Source organism: Microtus pennsylvanicus, chromosome 20 (genome assembly GCF_037038515.1).
Source record: "Microtus pennsylvanicus isolate mMicPen1 chromosome 20, mMicPen1.hap1, whole genome shotgun sequence".
Classification (NCBI taxonomy): Eukaryota; Metazoa; Chordata; class Mammalia; order Rodentia; family Cricetidae; genus Microtus; species Microtus pennsylvanicus.
The window spans coordinates 210,717-232,512 of NC_134598.1; the positions used below are offsets into that span (position 1 = coordinate 210,717).

At 39.9% G+C, this 21,796-nt stretch overlaps 1 protein-coding gene across 7 annotated transcripts in view; it reads right to left on the reverse strand.

Moving 5' to 3' along the window:
* Window positions 1-15,550, reverse strand: part of Cpsf6 (cleavage and polyadenylation specific factor 6) — a 33,813-nt gene extending 18,263 nt beyond the window's left edge. For 6 of the 7 annotated variants that reach the window (XM_075954394.1, XM_075954396.1, XM_075954391.1 and 3 more), the window contains exons 1-4: window positions 15,253-15,392; window positions 5,721-5,930; window positions 3,037-3,140; window positions 424-569 (exon numbers count right to left, since the gene is read on the reverse strand). In XM_075954394.1, the coding sequence (XP_075810509.1) occupies window positions 424-569; window positions 3,037-3,140; window positions 5,721-5,930; window positions 15,253-15,312 (520 nt within the window). In that variant the 5' untranslated portion in view covers window positions 15,313-15,392. Of the gene's footprint in view, window positions 1-423; window positions 570-3,036; window positions 3,141-5,720; window positions 5,931-15,252 lie in introns of all 7 variants that reach the window. The other variant, XM_075954397.1, reaches the window with a different exon arrangement.
* Between the last annotated feature and the right edge of the window lie 6,246 nt (window positions 15,551-21,796).

Consider the following 21,796-nt stretch of genomic DNA (forward strand, 5'->3'; position numbering starts at 1 on the left):
CTGGAAATAGCTCTTGTAGCCCAGGCTGGCCTGGAACTCATCTCTTTAAAAAAAAAAACACTATGTAATAACAAATCTCTTCTACATTATTTTTTACCAAGTAGCAAAAGGTTTTGGTGTCAGTAACTATTCCCTGTTCCCATCAAACACATCCATACAGCACCCTCCTCTCTGATGGGAATGACAGGACAAGATGGTGGCACTATAAAGCTCTCCACCTGCGGCTACAAGCTGTTGGGTCTGGGACATCTAGAAAAACATGGAATGGGAGTTGGTTTCCAGTATATTAGGCCATACTCATAATCAATGATTAAAACAAGTTCATCCAATAAACTAAATAGTAAGCATAATATTTTAAAAAATACCAGCAACACTGCTTAAAATACATTTAAAAAGAAAAAGGCTGCTCAGAGGATTGCTTACTTTTCCTGGACTGCATCTCAAACTGACTCAGGAACTGCTTATTGCACGGAGTCACGACAGGATTCTGACCATGTAGTTCTCTTTTAGGCAACAGATCCATTAACTTTTTGGAAGATGCTTCAGATCCAACACCAACAAGGGCAAATCTAAAAGATGTTAAAGGGGGTGGGAATAAAAGGGAAGAACTGAGATTGTTACTGTTGACTAAAAGAAGAAATGGTCTCAATTTACTCAAGAGTCAAAATTACTTAAGAGTCAAAAACAGACTCTTTTTTTAAAATATTTATTTATTTATTATGTATACAATATTTTGTCTGTGTGTATGGCCAGAAGAGGGCACCAGACCCCATTACAGATGGTTGTAAGCCACCATGTGGCTGCTGGGAATTGAACTCAGGACCTTTGGAAGAGCAGGCAATGCTCTTAACCTCTGAGCCATCTCTCCAGCCCCAAAAAAACACTCTTAAGGTTACACACATTTACACTATCTTTTATAATGTACTATGAAATTCACTCACTTAAATTTTTTTAAATATTCATGTGTTTTACAAACATCTCATGATGGTTCATTTCATAACACTATTCATTATCAAAAGAAAATCTACAACCTCTACCACCATTCCTATTTACTCTCTTCCCTTAAAGACAGGAAACCGTAACCATTTTGTTTTCTATGGATCTGCCTCACCTAGAATTTCAAACAAATGAAATATGCAGTCCTTTACAACCAGCTTCACTTAGTGTTCAAAGCCTAGTCATGACACAACATGCATCACTAATTCATTTCTTTCAGTGGCTAAGTCATGTTCCACTGCAGACAATCATTTTTTGGTTTTGCTTTAAATCTACCCAACAGGCTGTTTTCACTTTTTACTGCTATAAAAAGATGTTCCATATAGGGGCTGGAGAGATGGCTTAATGGTTAACAGCACTGATTCTTCTTCCAGGACTCAGATTCAATTCCCAGCTCCCACAGGTTCAATTCCTAGCTCCCAATTCACAACCATTCATAACTCCAGTTCCAGGGGATCCAATTCCCTCTTCTGGTCTCCATGGGCATTAGGCACACATAGAGTGCACAGACATACATGCAGCCAGAACACCTATACACATAAAATAATTAATTTTTGAAAGATGCTTAGTACCATTGGCCATCAAGGTACAAATCAAAACCATGAGATGTAATTCCCACCATAATCAAAATGACAACTATTCAGTGCTGGTGAAAATAATAAGAAACTATAAACGTTCTGCACTAATGGACTATGCAATCTGGTAGCTTCTCAAAATGTTAAGCATTACTATATACCATACTAATTCCACTCCTAGGTATATGCCCAAACAAGCAAAATTGTATGTTCACACAAAACAATAAACTAAAATTCTTAGAGACATTCCCCTTAATAACTAAAAGTATAAATCACCCAAACATGGATTGTGGATTCTTCCTTTAGTGTTAACGCCATTACATGGAACTATTACTAAGCCATAAAAAGAAATCCTGATGCAGCTACACAGACAAACCTTGAAAACATTATACTAGGTAAAAGTCAACACTCAGAACATCATTTTTATTTTATTTCCATGAAATACCCAGAAGAGGCAAATTCTGAGGTAGAAAGTACATGAATGATTGTCAGCAAAGGAAACACGGGCAATCAGGGTAATGATGCACCCAGGTTTCTCTGGTGACAGAGATGATGAAACACTTTGAAACAAGACAACTACAATGGTTGCTTAACTTCGTAAATATATTTTTTGAAGCACTGTATTGTGCTCATACACTTAAATTAATGTAAAATTTCCAATAATGTGCCTACTAAGTTATTTATAATAGCCACAAGTGGAAACAACCACAATATCCAAAAGTAAGAAAAGTAATATATATTTATCACTATTTCTTCTGCTCTTTTCAATAAAACATGACAAAGTGTGAATTATGATACTATTTTTAAGGAAAAATATGGAAGCACATTTATAAAGTGATTATCTAAAAATGGTGAAATTGTAGCAATTTAATTTCTTACTTTTAAATACCTGCATTACATAATAATCCTACCGTTTATATGTGATTTGCAGATTAGAGAATAAACCTATGTTACATTTTATTTCAGTTACCTGTCATTCTTCATCATTTTTATTTTTATGGTGTTAGAATCAAGCCCTGAGCTTTTCCACATTGTGCAAGCAGCTCTATCACTGAGCTACATACTGGGCTCTTCCTTATCTCTTAATCACAACAAAAACAATGCTTCTCAGCACTGTCATTTCAACCTTAGAAGGAATTTGCTCCTTAAACTTAAACAGGCCTAGTCTGCCTACAGGCCCAACTCAACCAGCTTCAGTGAACTTTTAAAAAGCAAAACCTATAAAATTCAAGTATGAACCTCTGCCTAGGATCACCCTTCTAGTTTATATGTTCATGTGGGTGCCTAGGAACTAACTCAGTGTCAGGTTTGTGCAGCCAGTGTATTTATAGTAGCTAAGCCATTTGTCAGTGCTTATGTGTTCATGCGTTCTACATGTGTATAATCAGCAATAAACTTAAGGAAAGCTTAATTTGTAAACTGTAATCACTATCAGTTTATATTAGGGAAAAAACTAAATTCTTACCCCTTTGATTGTCCATTTGCCCGATTCTCAAAAAATTTTATCTCCAAAATATCGTTTACTCCCAAAGAATGAACTGCTTCAGTTAAGTCCTCATCTGTTGTCCACTGCAAGACATTTCCCCCTTATTAGCCATTAAAATATTCAGGTTTTTATTGTCTGAATTTAACTTTTAAAGAAAAAGAAATGATAAGACAAAATTATTGTTTACTGTAAATCTAAGTATAGTTACTGCCTGTCACCCTAATTTTTAAACATCAGAAAAACGCCTTACATGTCTAACTTCATTTCCAGATAAGAATTCTCTAAGTTATAAAGTACATTCCCTTGGAGACAGACACAGTTTTACTTCAAGAGTTTCTGGTTTCTAGACGGGTGTGGTGGCACATGCCTTTAATCCCAGCACTCAAGAGGCAAAGGCAGGCGGATCTAAGTTTGAGGCCAGCCTGGTCTACAGAATGCATTTCTGGACAGATTCCATGAAGAAATCCTATATGGGGAAAAAAAACAAACAAAAAAAAACAGTTTCTGGTTTCTACCAGCTTTAAACTCCTATGATTTTAAATTCTCAATAAAACCAATCTCACTTGTAACTTCCTCCCTTTAAAGAAAAGTTATCTTGTGAAACAAACAGGTTATTTTGACTATACCATGGAGAAACTAATATGAACTATATACCTTTTTATCAAATACTTAAAGCTTACCTAAGTCCAACCTCATTTTCATAAGATGCAATAGAGGGGATAAACAGCTTGTTCAACGTCACAAAACACAGATACATGTCAATTCTTATATAGCAACTGCAGTCTCATTGTTTCCAAGGTTGTAAAGATAGTTCAGACTGAATGGCCAGAGACTCAGTTATTTAGTTTAAATAGAGAAAAAGAGTCAAGGCTTGAGAGAGGCCTCATGGACCCTAGGTTCAACTCCCAACACCCACATGATGGTTCACAACCATTTAAAACTCCAGCCCTAAGCCGGGCTGGTCGTGTCACACGCCTTTAATCCCAGCACTCGGGAAGCAGAGGCAGGCGGATCTCTGTGAGTTCGAGGCCAACCTGGTCTACAAGAGCTAGTTCCAGGACAGGCTCCAAAACCACAAAGAAACCCTGCCTCGGAAAAAAAAAAAAAAAAAACACTCCAGTCCTGGGGATTATGATGCTCTCTTCTGGCCTCTGAGGGATGCATGTCTGTGGTATACAAATACCTATACACATAAAATAAAATGAAAATAACAAAAGCAAAGATAGTTGGTTAACAAGGCTTCCCCATCATATACCAATAAAAAAAACATAATGGAAAAAAAAGAAAAAAAACAAAAAAAAAATAACAAAAGCAATGTGAAGTAAAATATTTTCGAATAAAATGCTTTAACTAGAACAAAAGGGCACCAAAATTTTGCTATAGCTTTTAAATTTTTCAATATAATAGCTGAGAAAAAATTTTCATAGGACCACTTTAGTGATTATTTCAGATTTGATGTTAACAACATTAAGAGGACTGGAGAGATGGCTCTGAGGAAGAACGCTGGCTGTTCTTCCAAAAGTCCTAAGTTCAGGTCCCAGCAAACATATGGTGGTCACAACCCTCTATGAGATTTAGTACCCTCTTCTGGCATATAGGCATACATGCCAGAATACTGTATACATAATAATTTTTTTAAATTAGTAGATATACTAGATATACAGTTCATGAAGCATTCTACCAAGTAATCTTAAGTCTTATGAACAACACAATAAAAATATAAAGTATATCTAGGCACTGTGGCATTATAAACTTAGCACTCAAGGGTGGAAGCAGAAGAGTTGACAGGAGTTCAAAGTCAGTCTGGACTACAATGAATAGCAGGCCAGCCAAAGTTACATAACAAGATCCATCTCAAAAAAACACCAGGCAAACACAAATATTACAAAATATAACAGCTTCTACAGGTTAATTTCAAATTTAACAAAAATGAAACTTAAATCTGTAATATGAATTAGAAAATGATGACGTTTTGAAAAATGTAGCGGCGTTTTTTTCTCCTATAATTTAGTGTTTTTGTTTGTTTTGTTTTGGAGACAGGGTTTCTCTGTAGCTTTGGAGTCTGTCCTGGAACTAGCTCTGTAGACGAGGCTGGCCTTAAACTCAGAGATCTGCCTGTTTCTGCCCCTCGAATGCTGGGACTATCTATAGGCGCATGCCACCATCCACCCTAATTTCGAATTCTTAATTTGAGACCCCTTTCAAACTTGTAGGAATGCAAAAATGTAAAGAAAAATGCAAACAAGGGCTGGAGATTACTCAGTGGTGAAAAGCATTGACTGCTCTTCCAGAGGACCTGGGTTCAATTCCCAGCATCCACATGGCAGCTAACAAGTGTCTTTAACTCCAAGATCTGACACCCTCACGCACACATACATACATACAGGCAAAATACCAGTGCACATAAAATAAAAGTTAAAAAAAAAAAGGAAAATGCAAACTCCATTTGAGTATATTCCTAAACCAAACTATAAAATTCAAAATTAGAGCAATGAGAATGTCTTTTTAAAAGAACTTGGTTTTGCCCTTCTCATCACACACACAAAAGAAGAACAAACACAGTAACATCATTTCTTTTCAAACTGGGCAAAAAAAAAGAAAAGAAACATGGACTGCTAGAGCAGTTCAAAATAAACTGCCAATAATCTGTTAACTTTACTTACCCATGTTAGATTTCCAATATATAATGCAATTCTCTTTCCAGTGTACGTATAGACAACGTTTGGTGCTGCTCCTTTCCCCACATCATCACCAACAGTCGGTGGAAGAGTATCCATGTAGTCCCGGTCTTCTGGGGCATCGCCATTATTTGCAGACGGAGAGATGACATCATCGTACAAATCTATCTGATCATGTCCACCATATTCCGCCTCCTAAAACACAGATATAATGTTCTAGATTATATGACACCATAATACTAAGTAAATTTTAATACAAATTAATTCAATTTTCTTATTTTAAAAATCTGGTACAAGGCAGAAAAAGACCCAAAGATTCTGGTATTAAATCTCTTCTCACTTTATTTAATATAGATGTTCTTTAATGGTGACTCTTATTCAAAAAATATTCTTAGAAGTAACAACACATTAATGCAAACGGGTGTTTCAAAAGAATATTTGTCATAAGACTGTTGCAAACAAAAACCAAAGGTACTATGAGTCTTCAATATGTGACCACAGGCAAAAACCCTAGTATTTTCTTTGGTAGTCAAATATTATTTACTTACTCTAAAAAAGCTACTGTTTTATAAGCTAAGCCATAAAAATGGGGGTGGGGGAATGGGCACATACATGTTTGAGTCTTATTTAGTGAAACAAAAACATAAGTAAAACTATTCAAACTAATATCTTGCAATAACTGTATTATTATTCTCAGTGGAAACAGAGCTATTGCTTAACTGACTTAAAATCTAGTCAAGAGCATTAAAGCAATGCTAGGATGTCACTTACATGCCTAAGTGATAAGCCAGGAAGAAGAGAAATGGATGTGAGAGAGAAAAAAAGAGGTAATTTAATTTGTAAATATCCATCTTTTTAAGACTACATAAGTATATCAGTATCAATGTCAATGATCTTACCCTTCTAAGGAAAATTTGGGATAAATTAATTTAAGATATAATAAGATATAACTAGTCATAATTCAAATTCTCCCATGTATACAATTCACTAAGAACTGTCATAAATGGCATACAAAAGTTGTTTTTAGGGACTATAACACAATAATGACCAAGAAAAAAACATTGTTAATACAATATACGATAGTAAATAGATCAGTAAAATAATACTGACAGCAAATAGATCAGTAAAATACTATAGGCACCAAGTATGGCTATTGTTCCATTATTCACTAAAAAGCCAGAATAAGACTTGTATTTTCTTTTTAGATAGCCTGCATTACTAATGAATTATCTAAGCTTTTCAAAATTTATCAAGATGTCAGGCAGTGGTGGCAGACACCTGTAATCCCAGCAGTACTCAGGAGGTAGGAGGATCTCTATAAGTTCTAAGTCAGCCTGGTCTACAAGAGTTAATTTCAGGGCAGTTACACAGAGAAACCCTGTGAAAGAGAGAAATAGAGAGGAGGGAAGGGAGGGAAGGAGGGAAGGGAGGGAAGGAGGGAGGAGGAAAAGGGGGAAGAAGGGAAGGAAGGAAAGGAGGGAGGGAGGGGGAGAGAGGGAGAGAGGGGAGAGAGGGATTAAAAAAAAAAATCAAGATATTACATACCAACTTTACTAATTACGAGGCAGGATTGTCTGCCAGACCTGAGACCTAGGATACCAAAGCAAATCAAAGAACAAAAGGCCACCTTTGGCAGAAGGCAGAAACCAAGACCACAAGTCACTGAATAGTGACTTTGATTTTAATGAACAATGCCAAAATAATAGCTAATAATGAGTTAACAAAGCACACACAGACTATACTGACAGTAAAAATCACAAAAAGGAGGGTAAGCTGGTGGCTGAAGCTTCTGATAATGTGCCTGTAACAGTGGCTTCCATACACCTGAGAGTTTAAAAAGCTTCCGACAAAGGGTAGTGGGCATTTTCAACTCTCTTGCAGTCCAGTTCTGTGCACCAAGTAAAATTATTATAATTATCCAAAAGGATCTGTGTTTCCATCCTCAACATAAACTAATTACAGATACAGTTGGAGGAAGAGTAAAAAAAGAATGCAAAGTTACTAAATACAAAACTAAAATTATTTACGCTTCTTTCACTTACAGAAAAAGTAGATAATCATTTGCAGGCAGTAATTGAAGCTATACTAACTGGTAGTGTATTACAATCACTGTTATCTTACGTCCATGACTTCCTATGGTGACACTAACTGTATTTTCCATATTCATATTATTCTACCAGTATTTAGGATCAGCCCAGCCATTTTGTCTGGTATTTGGACTGTTTCCAATCCAACTTGAAATGATGCTAATTGAGACCATGGTCCTAGGGTTTGATCTCCATGTGGACTAATTAGCTTCACTGTGCTCCAAACCTGTATTCTTAACCCCAAAGGTATACATTGGACTTGGCGAAAGAAAATTAATGAATCTGAATACATATATTGCCATTGCTAATAAAACAATTCAAATAATACTCATTTTCTAAGCTACTTTTTAAGCTATATTTTAAATACTGTTCTGGATTTTAACTGTTTATACTTCAAGTGAAAATGAGCATGCTCTGAAGTTATACAAAATGCCTATCACAGGTCATATATATATATATATATATATATATATATATATATATATATATATATATATATATACACAAACACACACACATACATAAAATGAACTCTGGCCGGGCAGTGGTGAAACGTGCCTTTAATCTCATCACAGGGGAGGCGGAGGCAAATGGAAATCTGTAAGGGTTAAGGCCAGCCTGGTCTACAGAATGAGTTCCATTCAGGACAGCCAGGGCTGTTTGACAGAGAACTGTCTTGGAAAAAGAACAAAACAAAAAAACAAACAAAAACAAAAAATTGAACTCTGAAACCTACACAAACTAAAACTTTTCTAAGTTGCAAAGAAAGCCAGCAGGATCAAGTTCCGCTTTCAGAAGTCTTTGTCAAATACATTCCAATGGCACTCAAAAATGTAAAATTTAGGGGCTGGAGAGATGGCTCAGTGGTTTAAGAGCATTGCCTGCTCTTCCAAAGGTCCTGAGTTCAATTCCCAGCAACCACATGGTGGCTCACAACCATCTGTAAAGAGGTCTGGCGCCCTCTTCTGGCCTGCAGGCATACACACAGACAGAATATTGTATAAATAATAAATAAATAAATATTAAAAAAAATGTAAAATTTAACATATTCTAATCATTTCAGATTCCAAAAACATGCTTCTAGTACCTAATCATCAATAAAGTTGCATCTCCAACTTCTAGCAAAAGAACAGCTCTTAGGCAGGGAATACTGTCACATGCCTTTAATGCCAGCACTTGAAGGCAGAGAGAGACAGAGAGGCAGGTAGATAGATGCTGAGTTCAGGGCTAGACTGATCTACAATGTAATGGTTTCCAGAACATAGTGAGAGACCCCTCTCAAAAAAACAAAACAACAACAAACAAAAGAACAACTCTTAGGGTTTGTGAAAAGAGTAACAAAGTAATTTTTTTCCAAATTCTACTATTCTAAATCACTACAATCATTCTAATGGCATGCAAGGTATCAAAACCCAGTAAAGGTTATACATTCAGCTTGGAAAGCTGGGGCAGAAGACTGTCATAAATTTGAGGCCAGCCTAGGACACAGGCAAGCCCTTGCCCCCCCAATAAATAAATAAATAATAAACAAATAAATAACAGGAGGAAGGGAGAGAGAAATCCTCTCAAGATTTTACACAACAGCACTGTTTTCTTCCTACAAGATACACAAAAATGTTACCTAGTCAGAGAACACATTTAAAAAGTAAGATGGATAGAAAAAAAGATTAACCTGGCATTCATTTCCTTAGGCAATGATTTAATCTTTTTCATTAGTACTACCTCCCTTCAAGTTTTGACAATTTGCCCCTCAGTCACACCCTATACATTTTTAATACCACAAATAAGTTATATATAACATATACCATTACTACAATTATCCTATCGGCCCAATACTGTTTTGGTGTTCCTAGAATCACAGTTAATACATTTGTGCATTGTTGGATACTACCTGTAAAGGACAATACCTATTTCAAAATACTTCAAATATTTAATTATTCAAATATTTAAATATTTCAAATATTTAAGAGTATTAACAGTCATTCCATTTAAAGAACTGTAAGTGGGGAGGAAGTTATACTTTGCATTACAAAATCTGTTCAATGCCATGTAAGAGAAAAATTAGCCCAAAAATCCAGTAGCAAGAGACTGGTTCCAACATATGCCCAACCCACTCAAAAATACCAAAACCTGCAGATGTTTACGTCTCTTATATAAAGCGGTGCAGTATTTACACATAAACTATAATCCCTGTAGTGGTTATTTCATTTGTATTCTAACAAACAAAGCTTGCCTGAAGTTCCCAGAGTAAAACAGCCTCACTGATCAATCTTACAGACCAGGCAATGGTGACATACCTTTAATCCCAGTAGCCACACTACTTTGCCATAGAAACCAAGCGTTGGTGGCGCTCACCTATAATTGCACTTGGGAGGCAGAGGTAGGTGAATCTCTCTGAGTTCCAGGCCAGCCTGGTCTACAAGAGCTAGTTCCAGGACAGGAACCCATCTCGAAAAACCAAAAAGAAAAAGCATTTTACTATATTGGTTTAGGGAATAATGGTATGAAGTCTGTACAAGCTACAGAGAAACCCTGTCTCGGAAAACCAAAAAAAAAAAAAAAGAAGAAGTCTGTACATGTGCAATGTCACCCAGCCAATATTTAGATCCCAGTTGAATTCTTGGATACAGAAAATGCGAATTCTTGGAGCTGGAGAGATGGCTAGGGGGTTAAGAGGGCTGTTTTTCCAGAGGTCCTGAGTTCAGTTCCCAGCAACCAACCACATAGTGACTCACATCCATCTATAATGAGATCTGGTATCCTCTTTTGGCATGCGTGCAGGCAGAAAATTGTATACACGATAGATAAATAAATAAATCTTCTAAAAAAGTGGATTCTTTTTTTCCCAGAAAACATTACTTTCTAAATATACTACGTATATTAATGTTATAATTTCTGTAAAATGTTAAATTAGATCTTAACCACTGTGCCATCTCTCCAGCCCTACTGATTTATCTTTCAACTATTTTCATTAAGCATATCAAAATAAGATTCCACCGGATAATAGTTGCTTTGCCATAAATATATAATAGCTAAGTATAAATTTTTAAGGATTCAAAAATTTGACAAGAGGTCATCCAAATCCTTAATTCCAAACTGACTGTATCCCAGGCATGACTTCCATTTACTTTAAAGTGAGCAGACTAAGTCAGTTTGCTGTCAATAACCCACAGCCTGACAGAGCAGACACTCAAAGTCTACATTAGATAAACAAAACACAAATAAACAAAATTATTTGGATTGTAGAATAACTTGAGCATACCCAATTAATTTTTTTTAAAAAGCCCTAAAGGTTTTTGAGCACCAACATAATAACCAAAGTTTTGGACTTTGGGGCTTGAGAGATGGCTTAAGGGTTATGAGCACTGGCTACGAACCTGGCTTTAGTTCCTAGCACATATATGGCGGTCCACAATCACCTGTAACTCCTGTAACTCCAGTTCTGCCCTCCTCTAACCTTCGCAAGCACCAGGAATGCATATGGTACACACACATACATGCAGGCAAAAACACTCATGGACAGAAAAGAATATATCTTGGGGGGAGGAGAAATTCTGCTTTCTGCTTAACTCCAAAATCAGTACAAGTAACACATAGATTTAGAATTCAAATTTTTCTTCCACTGAGCAAACTAATCTCTATTTGGCCACATCCAAAAACTTAAGATCTAAGCTGCCCATGTGTTTCTGTATCTTTTCATCTTAAAATTTCATCTCCATTCTTAAAAATCACCTAATATAGAAAGTAAATTCATTTAGTCTCATCCCACCCCAAATTAAAGTTTTTAATACTCAATATCTCATACTATCTGCAATATTGTACTTTACCAAAATGCAAAACAAGTCTTATAAAACTGCCTATTTTAAATAGTAAATGGAAAATGAAGACTAGTGACTATACAGAATTTCAGAGAATAAAAGTACAATTAAAACTGCGGCTCACAATAAAGAACAAAAAATGTGTTTGAGGCTAGAGAGGTGGCCCTCTGGTTAGAGCACAGGCTGCTCTTCCAGAGGACCCAGGTTTAATTCCCAGCACCCACGTGGCTGCTCACAACTCTCCATAAATCCAGTTCCAGAGAATCTGACCCTCTTTTGGCCTCCTTGGGTACCAGGTGCCCACACAGTTCACAGACATATAATGCAGGGAAAACATCCACACACATTTTTAAAAAGTAAGGAAAGAAGGAAGAGAGGGAGAGAGGGAGGGAAAAAAAGGTTTAAAAAAGAAAAACCTAACATTTATAGATATTTAGACACCAAAATAATTAAAAATTGCTAATGATTAGCTCTGAAAAATATTTGCTGATTACAATCAAATAATCATATTAGTTACTATAGCAGCTGGTAGAAATAAGGTTACCTACCACCTAGTAAGAGAACAGATTCATAGCAACATAGCACAAGAGTAAAGTGTTTGCCTAGCATGAGAGAAGGGGAAAAGGAACAACTGAGTCTGATGGGTGGTGATCCCGGCACTGAAGAGGCTGAGGCGGCAGGTGCAGCACAAATTAAACGGTCAGTCTGGAATAAACAGTAAGTTCTGGGACAGCCTGAGCTACAGGACAGAAAAAAACAAGCAAAAGAGATTAAGTCAATAAATAATTTTGTTGCTTCTAATTCTTGAAGAAGCTCATAAAACACTCCAATGATAGTAACATTTATAGAAAACATGAAATATCTCAGAGTAACTGGCAATATTTTTTTAAGTATTTATTTATTTATTTATACAGTATTCTGTCTGCTTGTATGTCTGCAGGCCAGAAGAGGGCACCAGACCTCATTCCAGATGGTTGTGAGCCACCATGTGGTTGCTGGGAATTGAACTCAGGACCTTTGGAAGAGCAGGCAATGCTCTTAACCGCTGAGCCATCTCTCCAGCCCCCAACTGGCAATATTTTTGTAGCTACTTTTTTTGCTCAGGAATTCAGAGCAAGCAAATCACATAAGCCAATTATATGCAAACAGCAACAAGTAATGCCCCTGGAGGATACACACATAGCTCAGTGGTAGAGCACTTACCTAGATGTGGAAGGTCCTGGGTTCAGTCCCCAGAGCTGCAAACCAGAGGTTTTGGGAAAAGCCTCTACTTAATCTCCCAATTAATCTATTTAAACCTACAAAGACTTTACTTGTATAATTACACAACAGTGTATCAATACAATGCTCAAGTACAAGTCAATGAAAAGCTAAATTTATAAAAAAGCAGGCCTACAAAGTAGTTCCTCCATGGAGTCCAAAAAGTCTAATCTCTTCTTGACCTCTTGCTAGTACTAGTTAATGCAGAGGTAAAGAAGCCATCAAGCAGTTATCTGCATAAGTATACTGTCCCTCCCAAAGAAAGTATTTTTTTTTTTGTAGACCAGGCTGGCCACGAACTCATAGATCGCCTGTGCTCTACCCACTGAACCACCTCTCCAGGCCCTAAACACATCTATTATAAGCTGCAGATTTAACTGTACTTTGTATTCTCTGAAATTCTGTATAGACATGACTCATTTTCCACTGACTATTTAATATAGGCATAGTTTTATAAAGGTTGTTTTGCATCTTGGTAAAGCACAATTTTGGGTGCTGGGATTTAAGGTTATGCCTCTGCGGTTAGTGAAGAAAGCTTAATCTCTAAAACTGTATCCCAATTCGTCCGTACTGTGAGCACAAAAACAAAGCAATATGTTCTCTTACTGAAAAAGCTAATGAAGACTGTCTCAAACTGGTTTTTTCCCTTTAGCCGCAGTTATGACAGTCTTTCAGATATGCTACGCATCTTGGTAGATCAAAGGGAAAAGATTCGAGATCTTAGTCTACTGACCTTAATTAAAAGCACTGGAATCTGTGTAGCATCCAAAGAAAATTTCTAAGTCATGATTGACACGACTCAGGAACGAGAAAAAAGATTTTCACACTTAACGTTTTATTGCAACGGTTAATTACATTTAAAATCATCTAGTTTCTAAGTCAGTAGTTGGAGGTTAAATCTTATCAAAATTTGCTTTTCTAATAATAAAACAAAAGGTACAATATCATTTTTTGAAAAACAAAGCATAAGGGTTTAAGAGATTCCATTTATTTTTTTTTTAAATCTTGCATACCTAGTCATAAATACCATTAGTAGAAGGTAACACCATACTGATCAATGGCATCTTATTAAGCTTCTCATCAGAATCTGGGAATTTTTAATATAGAATTATTTTTTTTAAAAAACGGGAAAAAATTTAAAAACACACACAGCTTTTAGTAGCACTATGGTTGGGTGCAACCTAGAAAAAAAAACACTAATAAATGAAATTCAATTAAAAAAAATAGGAAAGGGGAGTAAGAGGCTACACGTTACTGACTCTGGTAGCCAGAGCTCTCCAAGGTTGTTCATCACCAGACATCACAGCTAGTTCCAAGCTACCGTAGCCGGTGAGACCGGAAAACCTTCCAAGTCTCACTTTCTCCAGCCTTTCAAAAGAGCCCCAAGGGGCAAACACTTCACTTTAAAAATACAGTCATATTCACAACGGCTTGTAAGCAACCACATACTGTGAGAATTTCGGGTGGACGTTCTCCATTTCGGCCTCTCGGATGTTAGCGAGGGACCACCATCTTTTTTGTTCTATCCAACCACCGCGCATCCAAGGCTTTGGCGCGAGCCATTAATCTTCCCAGATTATTCTTCTTCACAAAGGCCAAGGACTGGGCCTCAAAGGCACCGCAAGCCCTCGATGGCCAAGGCGAGCCAACGCATCGACTTTTAAAATGAGCTCAGTGCAAAAGTCAGATGACTTGTTGCAAACCTAAGCCGCCTAGCCCTCCCCGCCGGGGAGCGGAGAGCCGGACCCCGGGCACCACGTCGAAACCTGTCGCCAACGCGAGCAAGGGAGCCCAGGAGACCCGGCGCGCGGGATACAAAAGGCTGTGAACGCGCGGCCTTCCATGAGGGCGACCGTGCGCGGACAAGAAGACACAAAATGGAGCGACGGGAGGAATCGGAACCCGAGCGGCAGGGCTGGGATGGAGGCGGCGGCGGACGAGCGCGCGCCCCGCCAGCAGGGCTTCGCCCCCCCCATCAGGCGGGCGGCGGGGGAGGGGGCGCGGCGGCCCTGTTCTCCCCGCCCCGCACACGCGGCCTAGCTCGGCGGGAAGCGCCCGCCACCGTAGCCAACAATGGGGCGTGAGGCTGCCGTGAGGAAGGGACCGGCGAGCGGGCGGGAGAGCGGGCGGCGGCGGCTGCACAGAGACCCGGCCCCGCGCTCCACGGCCCGCAGAAACGACGCGCGAGAACAGGGGTAAGGGGGACGCCGCACACACAGCGGCGCGGCCCAGAGGCTCCAGGCTCACGGTCTGCAGCCGAGCCCGGCTCGCGGCCCCGGCGACCCCGGTGAGCGTCCAGGCCGCCGCACCGTCCGCGTCGGCTGCGGAGCCCAGACCCAGACCCTCACCTACCTGATTGAACTCTTCGCCCACATCCGCGTAAATGTCTATGTGGTCCACACCGTCCGCCATCTTCCCTCGGCCTTGGCCGCCGCCGCCGCTGCCTCCTGCAGGTCCGCCCGCCTAGGCAGCAGCAGCGGATCTGGCCGAGGGGGCGGGGCGCGATACGTCACTTCCGAGGGGCGGAGACGAGGCCGCAGGGGCCCAGTGGGGGCTGAATGGAGACCTGGCGAAGGGGACACTGCGGCTCCGAGGGCGCTAACTAGTTCTTTTGTGTGCAGGGTTAAGCGGCCGGATGGCGGGGAGGCACAGGAAATTATCATCCCGCATGCCCGGGGAACCCGCTGGTTTCCGGAGATGATCTTTTCAAACTGTTTCCTACACTTTCTTTTTTAAAATATTTTACGTTTTCAGTTTTCCTTACTTTTTTTTTCTTTTTGCTTCCAGACGTGGGAGTTATGTGTGCACAATTAAAAGCAAATGTGATGTCCAGGGCAATGTCTTATTTCTGCTTCTTCAGACAATCGAATTTTGTGGTGGCCTTGAGTTATTTGTATATTTCGTACTGGCATCCCTCATCTTTATGTAGTTGTAAGCATCTTTTCGCTTCTTCCCTCGTCCTCCTTCCTCTCCCAGTGCTCTTGCTTTCTTTCCTCTTTATGACTGCAGGACGTTTTCTCCAGGAATTCTTCCAAGGCTTCTAACTTCATTTTAGAGGTCATACAACCAAGTAAATGAATCTTAAATCTAGGAATTCCTGGATTTAGAATGCTGAACTAGAAGGGAGATTAAAAAGGTGTCCTTGGGTCCAAACATCCCATTTTACAGATAGAGAACTAAGGCCTAATAGAACACAAGCGATTTAACTAGGGTTACATGCCTCGGAAAGGTTCACGCCTTTTGACACCAGAATGTGATTCAGATCCATTTCCAATGGACCAATCCATTTCTTTTCTTCCCGTTAAAAAACTCACCAGGCCTAGTGATGTGGTGATGTCTGTCCCTCAACAGGTAAAGGTCCTGGCTGTGAAGCCAGATAAATTTAGTCCCTACTCTCTGACTGAGAAAAGAGAAAACCGACTCCAGTTAAGTAGTCCTCCATGTAACACCTCTGGCTACCATCACCTCCACCCCAGCCCTTCCGACAAATAAATAAATATTACTTGTTTATTAAGAAGGGAAGGCACCAGATACAGATGGGTCTGAAATCATCAATAAACCAAGTAACATCTGTTTTTGTTATGGCTGTTAAAGCTTGGTTGCTGCTGGGCAGTGGTGGCACGTGCCTTTAATACCTGCATTTAGGAGGCAGAGGCAGGTGGATCTCGTGAGTTTGAAGCCAGCCTGCTCTACAAAGTGAGTTCCCGGACAGCCAGGGCCACACAGAGAAACGTTGCCCCCCCCCCCAAAAAAAAAGACTTTGAGGATTTTTCAAATGTAACTTCAGAGTACTTTCTTGACAATTTTCAAAATTTGGAAGACTAGTGTAAACTAGAAAGGAAAAAATAACTAGCTCTTATTTATAGGTTTACTCATTTGCTTATTTGGGGTGTGCACGTGTTTGTGGACAGAACCATCCCATGGCTCATGTATAAAAGACAGCTTGGGAACAGTGGTGACATAAGCACCTTTAATTCCATCACTCGGGAGGTGGAGGCTAGCGAATCTCCGTGAGTTCAAGGCCAGCCTGGTCTACAAGACCTAGTTCCAGGACAGGCTCCACAGCTACAAAGAAACCCTCTCTCAAAAAAACAAAAATAAAAAATAAAACAGCTTTGGGAGTCATTTCTCTCCTTCCACTGCATGGATCCTTGGAGTCAAACTTAGGTAAAGTCTGCCAACATGTGGCTTTACCTACTGAGCCACCCCATGGTCCCTCTAGCACTTATTTAGCATCTTCTACATAGCAGGCTTTTTATTAGACATTTAACCGTCACTATGTCTGTAGATGAAAGATTGGATGGAGAGTTGGGTTTTTGTCATGGCTCAATGCTGAGTAGCCAGATAACCCTTAGACAAGTCTTTGATCTCAAATTTTATTTTCTGTTTGTTTTATTTTTCTGTGTAGCCCTGGTTGTCCTGGAACTCCTTCTGTAGACCAGATAGGCCTCAAACTCAGAGATCTGAGAGATTCTGCCTTCCAAGTGCTGGGATTAAAGGAGTATGCCACAATGCCCAACTCTCATCATAATTTCTTGATGGAAGTTCTAAAATCTTTTTGACCGGGCGGTGGTGGCGCACGCCTTTAATCCCAGCACTCGGGAGGCAGAGGCAGGCGGATCTCTGTGAGTTCGAGACCAGCCTGGTCTACAGAGCTAGTTCCAGGACAGGCTCCAAAGCCACAGAGAAACCCTGTCTTGAAAAACCAAAAAATAAAAAAAAAATAAAATAAAATCTTTTTGTCTGAAGTCTACAAGAACAGAAAGTCCAAATGTCTTTAGGAGAAATTCAACAATAGCAAGTTGCATGTTGCACACAAAACTGCCTTTTATCTCCCTGTACTAGTTTCTTCTTGCTGTTGTAGCAACTTAGTAACAATGTCAGGTGCCTGAAACAACACAGATTTATTATCCTACAGTTCTAGAGGTCAGAAGTCCAATATAGGTTTTACAAAGCTCTTCCAATTACCTTTTCTGTTGCTGTAAAAAAACACTCTGACCAAAAGCCACTCAGGGAACCAAGGGTATTAGTGTTCTCTAGAGTAACATAACTTATAGAAATATATATATTTTTTATTGATATTTATTGAGCTCTATATTTTTCTCTGCTCCCCTCCCTGCTTCTCCCCACCCCACTTCAATCCTCCCACAAGGTTCCCATGCTCCCAATTTACTCAGGAGACCTTGCCTTTTTCTACTTTCTACTTCCCATGTAGATTAGATCTATGTAATTCTCCCTTAGTGTCCTCATTGTTGTCTAAATTCTCTGGGATTGTGGTTTGTAGGCTGGCTTTCTCTGCTTTATGTTTAAAAACCACCTATGAGTGAGTACATGTGATAATTGTCTTTCTGTGTCTGGGTTATCTCACTCAAAATAATGTTTTCTAGCTCCATCTATTTTTCTGCAAAATTCAAGATGTCGTTGTTTTTTTCTGTGTGTAGTACTCCATTGTGTAAATGTACCACATTTTCCTTATCCATTCTTCAGTTGAGGGGCATTTAGGTTGTTTCCAGGTTCTGGCTATGACAAACAAAGCTGCTATGAATATATTTGAGCACATGTCCTTGTGGCACAATTGAGAATCCTTTGGATATATACCCAAAAGTGGTATTACTGGGTCTTGAGGAAGGTTGTTTCCTAATTTTCTAAGAAATCGCCACACTGATATTCAAAGGGGCTGTACCAGCTTGCATTCCCACCAGCAATGCAGAAGTGTTCCCCTTTCCCCACATCCTCTCCAGCATAAGTTGTCATCAGTGTTTGTGATCTTGGCCATTCTTACAGGTGTAAGATGGAATCTCAGAGTTGTTTTTAATTTGCATTTCTCTGATGACTAAGGATGTTGAACATTTCCTTAAGTGTCTTTCAACCATTTTAGATTCCTCTGTTGAGAGTTCTCTGTTTAGGTCTGTACTTCATTTTTTGAAAATTGGATTATGTGATATTTTGGTGTCCAATTTCTTGATTCTTTGTATATTTTGGAGATCAGACCTCTGTCTGATGTGAAGATCTTTTCCCATTCTGTAGGCTGTCGTTTTGTCTTGTTGGCTGTGTCCTTTGCATTACAGAAGCTTTTCAGTTTCAGGAGGCCCTATTTATTAATTGTTTCTCTCAGTGTCTGTGCTGCTGGGGTTATATTTAGAAAGTGGTCTCCAGTGCCAATGCGTTCAAGTGTATTCCCACTTTCTCTTCTATAAGGTTCAGTGTGGCTGGCTTCATGTTGAGGTCTTTGATCCATTTTGACTTGAGTATTATGCATGGTGATAGATATGGGTCTATTTTCATTTTTCTACTTATCCAGTTATGCCAGCAATATGAAGAACTTTTAATAATTAAATATTTAAATGTCATATTCCCCAGATCTCTGAGCAGTTAGTGTTATTTATTAGATATAACTACAGTATAGAATCTGCCTGGAAAGCTGGGTCCAAGCTTGACTCTACTGGCTCAACTTAACAGGTAAAAAGTCAGAAAGAAGAAAAACTGCTTACAATAGAAGGCTAATGGCAGAACTGACAATAGTAGAGAAAAGTTTGATCTATTTTAAATCAGGGTTGGATTAAATATATAGTATTTTATGTAAGCAAATGGCTTTCAAATCTGGAATGAGATACAATGAACAGAGAATTGTAACATTTAACAGTAAACATAGGTGTATTTAAGTTACATGTATGCACACAATACACACACACACAGTGAACACGAATTGGACGAAGTGTATGCTTTGGTGGGCCCTATGAAAGGCAGGCCACTGCACAAAACAAACATGCAACAGAGTCAGCACTGTGGAACCAGGCAGGGAATACCCCGGTAAAGACAGCAGGACCTGGTCACCTGACCTGGCTCTTAGTTAAGATGGCAGTGAAGTCATCTGACCTCAGTCAAAATGGCGGCAGTAACATGCTGTATGGAAAAGTCACATTTGTTTAGCCGTGAGAGACCTACATGCATGATCAGTCGTGTTGCTGAGCTGCCATGCCACAAGCCATGGTGGGGAACTGTACGCCCATTTTTCTATATGGTATGGCAGCCAGGCTCTCAAGCCATAGTTCCACACCTGAAGTGGTCACATATGGTTCCAGACAGGCTGTCACTTCCCTAACAAAAGCTCAGGATGTTGCTCTGCTCCTTTCTCTGTAATTTGGAGAAAACCTGAATAGTGATGCTAATTCAGCCTATGAGACAGCTAGCATACTGACCAGAAAGACATGGCAACAAGCACAGGTAGATGTGGACGTGACTAAAAGCCATTCACCTTCTTACCTAGGAATAAGAATGCTAATGTATTTCCACCTCAGTTTACATTTTGGTATAAAGACTGTTTGGAGAATAAACAAGAGGAAATTCTCAGGATGTGAACTCAGGATTTCATGAGGAAGCACATAGAGTCACCGTTCCGATAAAACCATATGAGTTGTGCCTTTACTCCCGCACCTCCAAGCCGGTCAAGAGAGATAGTTTATGTTGAGGTCTGGTCCAGAGAAATAATTTATGGTCCGGGCTGCCATTGTACCCCGACAGGGAAAAAAGGCTGAAATTGAAAACAGCTGCCTCGTGGATCCAATCTTGTGGAACCAGTCTTGTCAGTAGTGGTAGCAGGGACGGTTTGAGGAAAAGCAGAGCCAGCAGGACACTGGTGGAGTGTAGTTTGAGGGTTTATACCACAGCTGAAAATGTAAAAACCCACAAAAAAACACCACAGGGCCTATCTAAGAGCATCCTCTCTCTCTCTATAGGCAGGGTGTGAAATGGCGGCAAACACGTCAGGGACTTTAGAAGAGTGTTCTCTCCCTACAAGCAAGGTGTTAAAGCCTAACTGACTCTCATCTGGCTGAAGGCAGAGACTAGAGCCCACTCCAAGCGGTCTCTCACGGTGGGGACCACTTATGAGTGGTCCAAAAGAAAGGAAAAGAAAGGAGAAAGAAAATTCTGGGGGATCATGGGCCCCCAAATAGAATGCACCACACAGTGTGTGCAGTGCTAACACAGGAGGACAAATCCTGGGTTGTCCAGTCACATCTTTAGCTATAGAAAGCAGTGAAGGGCTCAACTGTAGCCATGAAGGTTGTGGTTGGGGACTGGAAGGGAAAAACTCACCAGTGAAGCTGCTGGTGTGTAGAGGTCAGTGTTTAGGCAGATAGAATGCAGAGCTGTTGTAAAGAAACCTGGTTCCTGAGCCCAAGGTTCCATGCATCCTCAGCCATCCGGCCTGCAAGCAGAAGGGAACGTGGGGAGCCTGGCCAAGTCACAAGCACCAATATAATAGTAAAAATAAAACAGTGCAGGTCCCTGAGTGTCAGCAGTGGACCATGCAACCACAGTGGGCCATGAAGGCAGCTGGGTCCCAGGCAGGGAGCCACATGGCGGGTGAGAGACTGAGACAGATAGGCAAACCATGCAGAGTGAGGTTAGGTATTTATTTAGTGGGTTATGGAAAGGAAAGGGGGAAGGGGAGAAGACAGAAGAGCACAGAGATGGGGGGAGAGGAGTCAGCAGCAGCTACCTCGTTGCGAGAGAGACAGAAAGGAAGGCTGGAAGCAGAAGGAAGATCTGCCTGCCCTGGTGGACACGTGAGGGAGTATGCAGGGTTTTTCTCTTTTTTATAAATTTTTTTAATTAATTAATTAATTTATTTATTATATATACAATATTCTGTCTGTGTGCATGTCTGCAGGCCAGAAGAGGGCACCAGACCTCTTTACAGATGGTTGTGAGCCACCATGTGGTTGCCGGGAATTGAACTCAGGACCTTTGGAAGAACAGGAAATGCTCTTAACCATTAAGCCATCTCTCCAGCCCCCTGACCCATCTCTCCAGCCCCCAGGGTTTTTCTCTTAAAGGGACAGGACAGACCATTAAACTACCCAAAGTATTTTAGGAAGTCGGGAAGAAGTTA